The 15,686-nt window shown below is 42.0% G+C and overlaps 2 protein-coding genes across 4 annotated transcripts in view; both read left to right on the forward strand.

Moving 5' to 3' along the window:
- LOC119166870 (intermembrane lipid transfer protein VPS13B-like) overlaps positions 1-4,307 on the forward strand; it is a 70,848-nt gene extending 66,541 nt beyond the window's left edge. For both annotated transcript variants that reach the window (XM_075867480.1, XM_075867481.1), the window contains exons 30-31: positions 1,606-1,862; positions 4,134-4,307. In XM_075867480.1, the coding sequence (XP_075723595.1) occupies positions 1,606-1,862; positions 4,134-4,292 (416 nt within the window). In that variant the 3' untranslated portion in view covers positions 4,293-4,307. The remainder of the gene's footprint in view (positions 1-1,605; positions 1,863-4,133) is intronic.
- Positions 4,308-5,476: 1,169 nt separating this feature from the next.
- Positions 5,477-15,686, forward strand: part of LOC142765790 (intermembrane lipid transfer protein VPS13B-like) — a 53,807-nt gene continuing 43,597 nt past the window's right edge. Inside the window, exons 1-6 of one of the 2 annotated variants that reach the window (XM_075867484.1) lie at positions 5,477-5,658; positions 7,212-7,408; positions 9,805-9,971; positions 10,587-10,720; positions 13,032-13,145; positions 14,952-15,053. In XM_075867484.1, coding sequence (XP_075723599.1) covers positions 5,560-5,658; positions 7,212-7,408; positions 9,805-9,971; positions 10,587-10,720; positions 13,032-13,145; positions 14,952-15,053 — 813 coding nt within the window. In that variant the 5' untranslated portion in view covers positions 5,477-5,559. The remainder of the gene's footprint in view (positions 5,659-7,211; positions 7,409-9,804; positions 9,972-10,586; positions 10,721-13,031; positions 13,146-14,951; positions 15,054-15,686) is intronic. The other variant, XM_075867485.1, reaches the window with a different exon arrangement.

Genomic DNA, 15,686 nt, shown 5'->3' on the forward strand with positions numbered 1-15,686 from the left:
TACGTCCAGTACGAGCAGAGTTGCAAAGATTGGGGCACGCTTCAATTGCATTTTTTTCTTGTCTTATCCCAACGGGAGCACTGGAAGGTAAGCAGGGAGGAATGGCATGGCGAAAGAAAGTAAGTCACGCGTGTCTCATGAGTCATGACCTTGAGCACTTTTTTTTCTCTCTCTCTTACTTTTCTCTTCGAATACGCGGATTTTTAGTGTGATCGCGCACGTATGCGTGGACAATTCATGGCCTTCCACACCGGTCCCAGTAACAACCAAGCGTGCAACCGAGCGTCAAGTCAGCCAATGGCTGATACAATGGTTGTGACAAGTAATTTTTTAGCTTCATCCGTCATTTGTTAAGAAAAAAGAAGGCAATTTTTAGCTGACTGAGAATATACTGTCGATTCCAGGCCGTGTGCTGCGCTATAATATTTTGCTCACGCTATAACATTTGGCTCACGGTAGCCTCGACTACTGATTGGCAGCATTTTCTGACCAGGCTCAAGAAGTGTAGCAAGGCCCCTTTATATTTGTAATGGGGCTTCACGGCAAAACGGATTTTTCTTGGGTAAATGTTTTCACTGGTTAGTACCCGTACACTGCAGTGAACCCATCTTTACAGGCAGTTACATGTGGTATAGTACGCACTTATTCGTTCATAGCAGATACTTCGAAATTTTCAATATTTTAAGTTCGAATCGAACCGAATTTGAATACTGTACTATTCGTTCGAATATTTGCAGCATTTTAATATTCACACAAGCCTAGCAGAGACGGAAAATGGAAAAGCATGGCACAGGCGCGTCGCAGATTGGCATTTTAGAGAGAGCAAACAATCCGCCACAGTCTTTTCTTTCCTTTTCTTTTTTTACTTCTTCACTCGCAGCGTTGAGAGGTGCCGCTGGGGGATCGGGCATAGTGCTGAGAGCATTTTCGGAGCGCGGTATGTTCGAATTAACCGTCGCAAGTGCTTGCGCGTTCAAATTACAGGGCATTTTCGCTCATTGGTATACACATATGTTTGATGGGACCTCAGCACTAGTTAGAAATACTCGTAAGTTCGAATTAATGAGATCCTACTGAGTTTATTTTCCGTAGCATGCGTGGTCGCGTCGTGGTACATCGGGCCGCGAGGCGGTTTCCTTCTTTGCATGTTTATAGGTGTGCGCCCATCTGAGCATACATTGCCACAAACTGTTATAATCAATATAACAAAATAATTAATATAACGAAATAATTGTGGCTCCCCTTCAACTTCGTTATAATGAGATTTGAGTGTATAAGCAAACATTTGTAACACAGTACCTATGACAAAGCGATTGGTCACTTGCTTTGTTATGAGCGATAATTTGTTATATCTTAATTTGTTATATCAAGGTTTGAATGTATTTGCAATCTCTGCACCAAGGCTTTGTGCTGTCAAGGCCAAAGCTTATAACGCTAACAGACCAGTGAAATGAAAACACTTGCATGAAACTCGCTCCGAAATTCTATGTTGAGGAGCACCATAATGGGCAATAATTTGTTTGCCCTAAGTATTGCAGGATTGTGTGGTTGGCTATGTTTTGTTTACTAACTCCGAATGTCGCACGTGGCTTTGCCATCTTGCAGGTGTTCCATCGACCATTGAAAGCAGAACTACTCTATCATCACTCCAGCTGTACACCCTCGTGGGTCAGCAGTGCATGGCTTTGGCAGGACCATCAACCTTTTTTGTGTGGACCGACAGCTTCTGGGAGCAGCTGTCCGGTCTCCCAACGGCACACAGTGTCCTAAGGGTCCATTGCGACACGCTCCCACTGAATGTCGGGCCCGCGCAGTTGCTGCATTGTGTGACGGCAGCTCAGCACATGACGCACCTAGTTGCTGTAAGTCTTTTGATGCAGCACAAAACATTTCGTATGTTTTGAAATTAAGTTTTTATGCCTCACAAATCGGCACAGTAGGTGTGACTTAAAAAAAAAAAAAACACGATAGCCATTAAAGTACAGATGTGCAGAGGTCCTCAAATAAGGCTCTCGAAAGCTCATGAGTCAGAGGCTTATTTGTAGGCACCGTTTATCAATGTTTGATGATCTCTCAATCGTGAGCTTGTAGGTGACCAGCCGCTTTGATTCAGAAATCTAATCTTTCCTTAAAGCGACTTGTCATTTCATGTTGCCGCGTTTTTGCTTGATTATGATCACATTACTGTCATTGTTGCATCTACCAACTGAACTGTTACACTGCAAGCACGTGCATGACAGTCCAATTCCTGGCATGGAGGAAAGAAACAGTTAAGGGAGCACTGGGCTATGTGACCGCAAGAAAGAAATAATATGTCAGGCAGGCACAAACCAAGTTGCCCCCGTTTATACGGTAGGGCAAGGGCTTCTGAAATTGTTTTGTTTGTATGTGTGTGTTTGCACATTTCCATGAGTACATGCAACTTCTACTTGTGCTAAGCTATTAATTATTCCAAGAACTAAGTGGGGGTGTGAACTGTCTGCAGTTGTATGCGATCTTGTGCAGGTTTTAGGCCCCAATTATTTTGCTTCCTTTCTCTCCTTTCAATAATGTGGCTAAAGTTTTAGCACATAAGAACAGGTTAAAGAATAAAGAAAATACATCTCATATTGTGTACAAAGATGTAGTATTTCCAATTCTAGTCAGTTCAACGTTGGTGTGAGGCTTACCCCGAAGACGCATTGATAAAAAATAATAATTTAATTTTTTAAAAATGATTTGAGCTTGTCATGCTCTTCCAAGGATCGGGAAACAAAAGGAAACAAAATTTTTTAAATCACAAAGTATCACGGCACACCCTTATCTAGGTAAATACGCGACACAACCAGCTGCACTGTCGTGACATTTGTCTTTATTTAGACACTATTCCTATGTAGTTTAACGCCAGAAGGTTACAAAGTGCTGTCACTCAAACACGTCCGAACTTGAGTCCGACGACATCTGTTTTTCACTAGTAATGTCTCAGAGTGCAACATTCTTCGTTTCATTAAGTGCGTTATTGATGGAGCATTTGCGGAAAGATGGAAGTACGCCGCCTCAGCGCAAAGCTCTTCCGCTTCACAAATCGGCGCTCCCACGATGGCGATCTCTTGAATTGCACCTTTGTGAGCCCAGAGTTGCGCGCTATCTCGAGAGCTTTCATGCGGATGCACTCTGCTGTTTACAAGTAGCGATCCGGCACGCAGCTCCCAGATGAATTAGGCGAGTAGCGTTACCAGTTCGGGGTGCACTGCAGTTCATCCACGAAACAATGTTTTTTCGTTGTTGTTGTTGTTGATATTGCTGCTGGGTGTGGTGCGCTGCTTTTGGCTCCTCCAGTATTGGTTGCTTTTCTTCAATGCACCGAATTCCCGTTGTGCCGCCAGGTTGCCGTGCACTTTAGCATACTCGGTAACTTTTTTCTTAAAGCCTATCGTAAACTGCTGCCCACTACCACTCATTTCTGAAGGAAATAAAAAAAAAAGCCAGCCGGCTGATCACAAATAACCGAGGCAAAATGGCATTGATAGAACACTGTGGGCCTTGCCTAACCTTGCCCCACAGCACCCCCGATGATGCTCACGATGGCAATGGAGGCTTTCGACTTCAGCTGCCTATTTTTGAGAGGCTTTAACATTTTTTTTCTGCCGATGACCAGTATGTAAGACGAAGGTGGGACTTTTCATTGCATTTTTTTTTTAATTCGACCTATATTATTTTGGTTTTATGGTATTCTTGTGTCTGTGGTTGCAATTGTATGCTGTACAGTTACATTTCAGTGCAGTTGAAACTTTCTGAATGGTTTAAGTAATATTGCAGAACATTGTTGTGCTGTATTGGGATATCACGAGACGTTTTTGCACACATAGTTGTAACTATATTGCTAGGAAATAAATCTTGATATTGCTGTTTTATAAGGCTGGCTAACCCTGGGCACATTTAGCTTCAGGTGAAAAATAGTTGTAAAACAGATAGAAAACTGTCCAGAAGTATTTGCCAGCATTTGAAATGAGTACACTGTCTTGCACTCATCTAGCCTATACTTATGCTGCAACAAGGTCAGCGTTGCTTCACATCAATAGGTTTAATTCAATCAATCTTTGTGCTTTGTGTAAGAGCTGTAACATTGCATAATATATTTATCTTGTTCTCAGTCTGTCACAGAACGCCTTGAGAAAATAACGCCCCACGGCAAAGTGAAAACTTCTCGCAAAGCAGCTGCAACCACTGCCAAAGGTCCCCAAGGAAAATCGTGGTGCGACGACCTCCGCAATGGCAGCTTCCAGTACATCCAAGATGATGGCAAGTCTTAATTTTAACAATGGGTGGGTTCGAACCATGGTAGGAAAATGGGGGGGTGGGGGGGTCACATTTTTTTTGCTGGATGTGTGTTTTGTGATATTTCTTTTTTAAGAGTCTTTTTTTAAAAACATTTCATGCACTACGTGATGCCAGCTAGCAAAAAGAAAGAATGCTCCACACTCATCATCATGGCTTTGAGTGGCGCTAGCACTCCCACTACACTCAAACCTCGTTATAACGAAGTTGCATCTTTCTTGAAAACAAGATCATTATATCTCAAATGTTGTTATAAAGGCATATTCCTAACACTATATCTATTGCAAGACTGTTTATTGTTTACTGACTTTATTATGACCAATTTTTTGTTAGATCAGGGTTTATTATATCGAAGTATAAGTGTACAACAGACTCTCATTAAAAGGAACCTGAATGTACCAGGAAAATATGTTTCATCAGTAGTTGCGTTTACTAAGGGATGAAAAAGGAAGCGGAATACAAGGACGAACCCAATCTTGCCAGAAGCACTTGTTCCATTTAAGCAGCAGTTCCAATTAACAGAATTCTGTTTACATTATATTCTACTGTATGATAGTCGACATTCCTATAGATACCCCCACAAAGTGGACGAGGGGACGACCGCTGCCCTAGCTCAATTGGTAAGAGCATCTGGTGTGTAATGTGAAGGTTGCAGTTGCCGTCCATGCTGTTGGCAAGAGGTCTTTTCACCCACTCAACTTCCTTCACATCTATATCACAGTCACTACAACACACTTAGAGCGGTACACTTAGCATCCCATGTACTTTCCATGGCCTTATTATTTGCTGGTTTTCATTTACTCATTGACTGCATGTGATTATTTGTTATTGTAATGCCCCCATTACCCAATGTCTTTTACGAGGCCTGTAAGAACTTAAAAAAAAGAGAGAGAAACAGATATCAAGAAACACTGACTAGTATTACCAACTGAATTTCATTGAGTAAAACAGTAAAACTTTCTCAACAAGGATTACACTTTGGATCACTGTGTATATAACAGTGCTGTTTTTCTTTAAATTGAATGCTTGAATTTGTTTACACTATCTTTATAAGTTTTCTTTTTTGTCTTTTGGAGCTTTAACTCTGCTTACTATAAAATTCTATCCAGCTCAGTCCAGGGCCTTGCTTAAATCTAGCAATGCTTCACGTTCTATTTGCTTACTGGCTGTTGCATTCTAGGCACACCCAATCCGAACGAGATTGTCTTTCGGAGACCATTGAAGAATGGGGATGCTGGCGTGATGACTTGGCGCTACCCCGAGCCACGTGTTTTGACTCGGGTTGACGTGTATCCCGTGCCTTTCTCATCAACAGTGACAATGGGCACTTCCCCTCCTCCTGTGAGTACAACAGAAACTGCTGCCCATAAAAAGCCTGTTAGGAGGACAACTGATGACTTTATACTATAAAGATACTGGGCATCTGCACTAACTACGAGTGGTCGAATGTTCGAAATTTCAAGTATTTTTCTATTGGTGTTTGCTATTTGATTTGATTTACACCAGAGTTTCACTATTTGAACTATTCGAACTTCTTAAAAACTGGGAAGTTGCTGACACGCTCTGTAAAGTTGTTTGCGCCTCATGACGCACATGTCTCGTGCTAAGCCGCATTCAGGGGTGACAATCATTGAGCGGTAAGTGGCGTTGTGCTCGCGAGCGTTTGTCTCCACTATCATCGTCATGGTTAGGTCATAGCGCTGGAAGTAACGCCTGGCGACAGGCTTGGGTGGCAGCGCCCGAGATATGAGCGGTCCTGTTTGGCGCGTGGCAGTTGACGCGAGCGACTGTCTCTCGCAGTGGGACCCCGGTGCACAGCACCGCGGGCCGTCTGCCGGGAAGGGGACCCTTGTAGTGAGTCAGGCGTTGGCGAAGTCCCCTTGCGTTTGTTCTTGTGTTTGTCATGTTGTTGAGTGTTGTGTAATATTGTGTAAAGTTGTCTTGGTGTGCTGATCACAATTGGTGTTATAATAATCCAGCTGACGATATCGTCGATCAAAACGTAATCAAATGAATGGGTGTTGTTTGGTTTGTTCTGACCATGTCTGCTGTGTCCGTTCGCTTCAAGAGCATGGTGCTCTCTCTCCGCGTCAAGGCCCCACAAGACAAATACAGTCAATGTCAAATTAACAGTGGCCCCTTCAGGGTTTTAATATGCTTCACCCTATTACATTTTCGTGTCGTGGCAAAGCTGTTTGTATTGACTCGTGAAAACGCTGATTCCAACATAGAGATGATAGATTTGGCAGTGATGGAGGTTCAATTAATGCTGTTTTGGACCTGAAATTTGGGTGAGAGGTTCGAAAAAACGGATGCCAGAGATTTTTAGCACCCAAAATTTCAGGTGTTCTCATGAATTAACGTCTAGAGGCAGATTTCGAACTCCGGACTTGAAGGCATTGTTCCCTTGTTGGTCACATCAGTTGAGCTTCCACAGAAGTTGAAAGATAAGGAGAGGCTGAGGAAATGGCAACGTTGCCTTTCATGTGTAAAGAGTTGTCGGCATCACTTTGGTTGCACCAAATCACGTACATAGGTACAATTTGGCTTCTGCACTGCCTCATTCTTGATAAGACAACCATGAAACACCATCCCACCAGTGCTTCATCAGCCTTGCCAAAAGAAACACTATTATGCTGCTATCTCATAAGAATATGCTTAGGGAATCCTCTGCAACTTCCTTTATTTCTGCTATTTTGTTTCAAACTACTAAAAAAACGCTATCTCTGCACGCTATCTTCTTAATGCAGTCTGTGAATTTTCCATGAATTTTATGTTCACAGTTCACCAGGTATGCAGCTTTCCGACTGTATGAAAAATAAAATGCATGTCCGATTATTACGTTGCCTTATGGCACTTGTTGTTTTGACCGCTTTTACGGGACCTTCGTGCAGGCATTGCAATGCAACCTCCAGTACTGGGATCCCTGCCAAGAGGTGTTTGTGACATGCCAGCAGTTTGAGTTGTCGGAGAGCGAGCCGTGTTTCCTGGAGCTGCCAGCACTGGCATTCTTTGGGGATCAGCCCCCGCCTGTGGCAGTTGCGGACACTTGGAGGGTCATCATACTTCCTCCTGAGCAACCAGCTGCAAGGTCTAGTGTTGCATGTTGTTGCGCTCACTTGTCAAATCAACGGAGCTGAGCTTAAGCAGTCTTTAGGAGGAAAGCCTAGAAGTTCATTGCTTACATGGCTTCTATTCCAATGTGAAATGGGTGAGCTCTGCAAGACCTGAGCAGTACGGTAACAATGTCCACAGCAGGGAACACACCTCATCTCCTTATTCTGTTTCAGTCTCTTTTCAACAACAACATGGCAAGGTTCTGAGCTTAAGCAGGATGGAAACAAATCAATTGTATCACATTAGGCCGCAATAACCTTGGAGACCACTTGCCCAACTTGGGCCTTGCAAAAAAGAGCATCACCTGATTTGGGCATGGTGCGAACATGCAACTATGTTAGCTGAATGTCGAACCAAATAACTGAAACGTGGACAACAGCTCACCTCCCCCCCCCCCCCTTTTTTTTTAAGCCAAACTTCTTACTGAATAGATTTAAGTCACACTCATAAATACCACTGTGTATGGCGCACTGGCTGCAGTATTACCAATTGCGATGCGGGACTTTGGTATATCATCCTACGCAAAGTGCATAAAACAATATTTCAATTTTGCTACTCCATGAAAATGAAACTGGTTAATGTCGTGGCCGAGAAGGCAGAGAAGGAATGTTGTGTGTGGATGCTAATTGAGGCAAAGGGAGAAGAATGGCTGGCTAGCCTGGTAACATGGCTGTGTGGTAACATGGCACTTTAATTTCCCCTATGTCCTTTAACAAAGAACCAATTGAAAATTTACCCATTCCGAAGGACTTCCTATGTAGTATTTTATTTCCTTGTCACACTGGACATTTTAATGTCATTCGAATGGCATGGCATTCGCATATAATGACACTTGTGGCTGCCACGTAGCGATGTATAATGTCATTAGAATCGAATGACTTAAAATTGAATGAGTTCGAGAAACACATTCGTCATTTCAGTCGAACCATACGCATACTCTCTACTACAGAGACTACTTAAAGAGTGGCATTAGGCATTCTCAATTTGACCTGCATTCATGGAAACATGCCATTAATTCTGTTTTTTTCTAAGAAATCTATCACTTTCATGGAAACAGGACTACGAAAGGCTGTCGTAAAATGTCTGTACTCTCCATCTCAATGGCATCTGGGCACCGGTGCTGTCAGCCGTGATGATGTTTGCTCTCATACGGCTACGTCAATTTCGTTGCAAGCTCTTTGGACGCATAGACGCATGCGAAACCACATTTCAAAGCAAACAAATTCGGAATGCTCTGGATTTTAAGTGTGTGGCCGCACCGCAAACAATACCATGTATGCATTTGTTGTTTCGCGTTCTAGAAAACCTGCATAGACACATACGTTTTTTTTAGCTTGTGTCCGTTCTATTGGCTGTGGCTACTGCCTAAGTGGATCGTCTTAGCTTACAGTAGCCTTATATTCTGGGATATACATTTTCTATGTGTATTTATGTAGCAAAGTGACTTCCCACATGTGTTTTAAAATGAACAACTTCACTTTTCTATCACTCTACGTGTACCTCGCTCAACTTCTCTGGCAACTTTTTTCTGAATTATTGCCTTGATATCATGATCGAATGACGTTGCTTTTGCCTGTGTAGCACCACCATTGATTGAATGGGATTTGTTGCTCCGAATAACATTTGAAGCTAATGGCATAAACACTTTCAGTGTGATAGGGTTATTGCATGTTTTGCTGTGTAACCTAGTTTCTAATGGGGCCTAATGATTTTCTTTGTAAAACAAGCTCTGTTACACTCAATTGAGTCATAAATGTACAACTGTTCACATACCTTTATTTAGTTTTCATTGACGCAATAAGCTTTGTCTTGGGCCACCTAGAATTTTTTACAATTAAAAAAAGGAACTGCTGAGGCCGTTCTTATTTTGTGTAAAAGGAAGTTTACTGCATGTAGCTTCCCTGCACTTCACTGTAACAAGAAATTCGCTGAAACATTATTACCCTAAAGCTGTAAAACTTTTCTTTTCTGTTAAATTTTTTAGCGGTGTAGCCGTTCTAGTATTGGTCCCGATGACGGATAATTGTCCGTGTCGCATGTCACGCTCTGGTTCCCAGATACCCCCTTACTGGCGTAACTGCTTCGACCGTGGACGAAGCGGTAGCCACCGAGTAAAATGGGGAAAGGCAGCTCGAGCTGAAATTGTGAGGCGTAAAGTCAATGCAGCAGGGCGGGGTGTGGCAGGCACTGTCGCACGTCCTTTCCCATGCATCTCTACACTCTGAAAGTAACCTATCGCAGACATACTAACAATATCGCAGAAAATTACGAGAAAAACACGGGAAAACTGCAGCTCCATTGTTTCTGCAGATTTTGCAGAGGGTAGATTGAGGTAGCTTATTTTTCTTCCCTCTTATGTTGAAATGTCAGCAGGGACAGCGAGGAGCCCACTTCGGGAACGGCCATGTCTCCATTGGCATTAGCCGCCTGCATGCGTGTCGACTCCCACTTTGATCCAGCACTGGTGCCCCACCTGAGAGCGAGTGTGGCCGTCGATTCCTGTCTCGTCACCTTGAATGTACCCACTGACCAGAAAGGTGAGCCTTCACGCACCGTATTCACGGCATACTGGAAAGCATCATGACTAACTAAATTCTTTTGGAAATCATGGGGGTGAGTCTATAAAGGTTTACCTTAGTGACACCGTTATTTAAGGTAGTGGTTCCCTCATGTGGATTTTACAGTGATACCTTTTTGCTTGTTGCTTGCTCTGTTGCAACTAAAATGGAGAAACGGTTTTCACTGTTGATGCAGCATGAAGGTCTCCTTTCGTAGCTTTTTGTATAGATTCTCGGAACTTTTTCTAAATAGTGTATTATAAAAGAATTTTTTTAGATGCTTGTGCATTTATGAGACACAACCAATGGATCAGAGAGACAATTAGTCAAAGGAAAGCATATGGAACATGATTTTAACAGTAGCATAGTAATTATGACCTGAATTTGAAGGAATTGAAACGAACGAAAAAGCATATCATCGACAGAAAGATTGCTTTTCCATCTGTTCCTAATAAGTGCATATGTTGTATCAGTTGGTGTTCAGCTCTAGTCCACTCTAATCTGTACTAGTGCTTGGAATTATCGTGATGTTGGTGCATATCTTGTCTTTAATCAAGGTCACCTTCCTTAATCATATTTGTGTGCCGGTTACAGTTCCTTCAGCAGCGCTGTGGCCATTCAAGTTGGATCACTCAGTGGCAAGCCCCACCAACCTCGACTTTGCCGTGATATCCATGGACCACTTGTGCCTTTCCTACACCGGCTGGGAGCATCGCATTAATCTTGGGGTAAACAAGACTGGCCTGAATTCCATGTGATTTTTGTACTAACTACAAAGTAGCAGTTGTCTGAACCTTGTGCATACTTAAACTGATGCTCGGAAGTTCTTACAGTGCCGCGTGTTTCTTATTTACTGGCCCCGTGTGGGCAATCATGTCACAAAACATCGTGTATCATAATATAGTCAAATGAAAATTTTTGACTGCATGAGTTATTTATTTCACCAATGAAAGTGAGTGTATAGTATACTATTAGTACATTAAGGCTTCCTTGTCCGGTTCATAATATAAAATGTGAGAGGCATTTGCCACAAGATGGTTCTAGTTTCTTCAGTTTGTTGGGTGCCTAAATTGTAAACTACTAGTTTGGAACCTCATCAGTGCCGAGTTCCACAAAGACAACAAATTTGTTCAAATAATGTGGTGCTTGAATAGAAGAAAACTATTTTAAATATAGACGATCTGAGCCGTGTTCCTGTACAGGTACTGCCCACACCATCTTTACATTCACTCTCACAATGGGTAGACAAGAATGCTCTGCATTTTTTTTTCTTTTAAGCCCATCCCCGCCCTTGCCTGTGTGAAGGGAAGGGATAATTTATGCATTTTGTATACTGCATTGAATCAATACTCCTTTAGAAATCCCTACTAACCTCCCTACTAACCATAACGTCAGGTGTACCTCAGGGCAGCATATTAGGGCCCCTACTGTTTAATATTTATATAAATGACATAACAAGTGTCAGCAAATATGTGGACTTTATAATTTATGCAGATGACACTAGTATATTTTTTCATGGTAATGATTTAGGTAAGCTTGCAGACTCAGCCAACAACATTCTTAACGACATCTTCATTTGGAGTACTGCAAATTATTTAACGATAAACACAAAAAAATCCAAAGCTGTGGTATTCGCACCGGTTCAGAAGGCTGTCTGTCGTGGTTTGGATATATATCTCGGGCCCGAAAAAATTGAGGTTGTCAAAGAAGTTTCATCCTTAGGAGTAATTTTTAATGAAAATCTTAATTGGGATGAACACGTTAATAAAGTAACTAGAAATATAGCTAGGACGTGTGGTGCTCTCTCTAAACTTCGACAGATACTTCCAGCAAACATTAAACTTTTACTCTATAATACGTTGTTTTCATCTCACATAAACTATTGTAGTCTAGTGTGGGCAGATACATCTAAAGCAAATCGGAACAAAATATTTTTACTGCAGAAAAAAGCGATTCGTCATATTGCAAACGTACCATACGACGCACATACAAGTCATTTATTCAGAGAATATAAGATTTTACCGATCGATCACATACACAGTTTCAACCTTATTATGAAATACAAACAAAGCTTGCTATCAAACAATGCTTGTTTTCTTAAACTGTGTAACCTCAGGAAAAATACACAATCCTATTATGACATTCGGAAAAGGCCTTCCTGGTTTGTTCCTTATTCGCGAACTAATCACGGTTTGAGAAGACTTGAACACTGTATTCCAGCTTGTTTTAACTTGTTTGAAAATAAAAACATCGACATCTTTAATATACATAAAAAACAACTTAAGAACCTTCTTATCCAAAATGGCGCCGTGTAGTTTAGCATCTTCTAGTTGTCCGGCTACAGTACTATATGTAAAAGAAACACCCTATAATAGTGCTTATGTAACATGGCATCGTATAATGTTTGCTTTCTTTGACATTTTTTTTCGTTGCTTTTTTTTTACGAGTAAAACATACAACATTTCACTCGTCAGTGTTTCCCATGTGCATTAAAACTCGTGCTTTTCGCATACCCAGTGTTGTAAACGTTGTATAATCATTTTGTAATACTTTGGTAGCCGTTTAGCAACGTGTGCATTGTTTCATGATTGGCCGCACGCTGTTTTCTTTTGTTTTTTGTTGTTTTTCTCTCTATGTGGTTTGCTTATTTTATGTAAACCTGAAACTGATGTAATTTTGATGCATTTTCTTTTTATTTATTGAAGTTTTTGAAAATCGACGTCAAATTGTTTTTTCATGTTTTGTGCTCTGCTGATTTTGTAATGCCAAGTGAAAAGGGGTAGGAGCCTCGTCAAGCTGCTAATATAGCAGCTTTTTGCTCCTATCCTTGCGTTTTCTTTTTCGCAACTCTGTGAAGAAAATGCTCAATAAAACTGAAACTGAAACTAAACTGAAAATACACCCTAACCTCGATATAACGAAACAAAATATAACAAAATATTGGTTGTAATGAAGTAAATAAAATATAATCTCACAACAGATATTGTGTTAGGAATATGCCTTTATAATTTATCTTGTTATGCGTCTTTACTTTGCTAGGTGAATGGGTACATATCATGCGACGTCACAGAGCTGCTTCACCTCACCCGCCTTGGCATCCTCGACTCTGTAGGTATCAAAGCATCGGCCGTCATCTGCCAGCCATTCAACAAGGTGATTTCACATGTCTGACTGTAAGATCTTGGTATAGAAACTTCCTATGAGTCACGAGGTGACCCTAATGTCAGCACTGCCACAACTAACCCAGATATGTATAGCGAAATATTGGTTATAACAAAGTAAACAAAGAAGTCTAGCAATCGATATATTGTTATGCATGTACCTTTATAATAAATTTTTGGATATAACAAACTTATTGTTGTGTAAGATGCAACTTTGTTATAATGAGGTTTGAATGTACTATTCATTGAGATTCGTATTAACATGATTATCACTATCAGACACTTGCTCCTAATATAACATGCCACATGAGATCGGCAGTGCAAAGGGACTTTTTCTTCTTACGCTGCCTTGCTACCGAAAAGCGCTGACTAACATTCCCAAAGCTACCGTATTTACTCGATTCTAACGCGCACCCGATTTCCACCGTGAAAAAAAAAAAAAAACGTAAGGCATCGATTGCAACGCGCACCCATTTTTCTCACTGGCCCGCACGATCACACCACTCGAAAAAACGACTCCTTTCGGGAGCGTCTTCCATTTAAATATGAGGTACGGGCGAACCTTGTGCCCATCTGACGTGCAACGGAGCATTGCCGTCACTGTAGTTTTACCGTGCACCGATGCCAGCACGCGAACTTGCTTCGCCCCCTTCTTCTCGACGGTTGTGGTGCCAGGCATGTCGAAGTAAAGAGGCGTCTGATCGGCATTCCCAATTTGCCCAAGCAGGTAGCCGTTGTTGCGCCGCAAGTTTAGGACGAACCTCTGAAAACTGTGAAGCTTTTCATCGTACTCTTCCGCAAAACTTTTCGCATATGCATGTTCCTCTTCGGAGAGAAAAGCCTTTCCTCTTCATAAAGTTAGTTAGCCAGCACCTGCTCGCTTTAAACTGACTTTGCATTAGACCTTTTTCTAAGACTAATTGCATAGCCCGCACTTGGAGCAGTTCTGTCGTCACGGGCCGCTGTGCCACTCGCTGCTCAAGCACATACTCGCCGAGCAGCTTTTTAATTTGCGGAAACCGACCCTGCTGTGGTCCACTGAAGCCTTTGCGTGAAGCTTTGCTGTCGACAATCTTCTGCTTTTGTTTCCGCCGGTCCCGCACGCACGTTTCGGGAACTCCGAACGACCGCGATGCGGCCCGATTTCCGTCCGTTTCTGCACAGGCGATGACTTTTCTTTTAAAAGCAGCATCGTGGTGCACTCGAGTTTTTGGAGTAGGCCCTTCCATGCCGTCGATGCTAATGCACTACTAGATGAAGAACTCCTCAGCACACGTACGAAGTGCCGCACATGGGAAACACATAGGCAGAAATGGCCAACGCGCCATGCCGACGCACACGGAGCAAGGAAAAGTGCCGACGCACGTAGGGGGCGGCCATTTTGGATTTGCCGATGGCAATAGATTGACCGTAATTTTTTTGTTCGTACTCGATTCTAACGCGCATGCGATTTATGAACTCGCTTAACCGAAAAAAAGGTGCGCGTTAGATTCGAGTAATTACGGTACTCTTTCACACAGATATATTCAAGTAGGCAGAGAGCTGATGCCCTTTTAGCCTTTTAAACCACAACATTAACAGTGCAGTGATTTTGGGATGGTTTCCCACCTGTGACAAGTTATCTTTTGAACCGGGGGCATTTTCTGTCACCTTATAGTCTAGACTACGATTAAGCATAACCAACTTCTGCTGTGGATTCTGTCACTTCAAATTGTGTCACCTGCCACATTTGTGTACCTGTGATTAACAAAAAAGCCTAAATAGCAAACTGATGTATCTTTGTTTTTTCAAATATTAGGAGCCTGGCGTTGAAATCGAGGCATCCTTGGACCCGTGCTTTATCAGGATCTGTCAGCCTGTTGTTCACACGCTCTCCACGGCAGCTTCCTACTGGAGCCCGGTTAGCCACCACAATGCTCCTTTTGTACAGAGTGCGGATGTGCTGTCTCGAATTTTAGTGAAACTTCAACTTGGACAAGTTAATAATGCTTCATATTGAGTTAGCAAAAAACAATACAATATTTGAAGTCTGCATCGCTCTTTCTTTAGTCGGTGTAGTTTGTGAGGTGCTTTGCTAGTTCAAACTGAGTTTCTGTTGAGTACAGTAAAAGCTCGGTAATTCAAGATTTCATGAAACTGGAAAAATTGGCTGAATAACCAAATAGTAAATTATTGTGGGTACAAAGAAAACATAATGAAGTTGGTGTCACATCAATTCTTTTTCGATTTTTGTTGAATGCAAAAATTCTGTGTAAATGCCGCAATTCTTGCCATGTGGGACTTTGTTCCCAATCTAAGCCTGTGGCTCGACACCCCGTGTCTTAAGCCAAAACATATTCTCAACCTGTCTCTTATTGTATACCACCACAAAATTCGCTTGCCAATATCTTTGAGTTTTGTGATAGCCTGAAGATAGCCTGAAGTTCAAATTTACTGAGCACTCCATCCACTATAGACAAAAATGTGGTCACAAGTAGCTTGATCATAGCATCTACGCATTTCTGAAGGCATGCACGCGACTTACGCTTCGAGT

The sequence above is a fragment of the Rhipicephalus microplus genome, chromosome 6 (genome assembly GCF_043290135.1).
Source record: "Rhipicephalus microplus isolate Deutch F79 chromosome 6, USDA_Rmic, whole genome shotgun sequence".
In the NCBI taxonomy this organism is placed as follows: domain Eukaryota; kingdom Metazoa; phylum Arthropoda; class Arachnida; order Ixodida; family Ixodidae; genus Rhipicephalus; species Rhipicephalus microplus.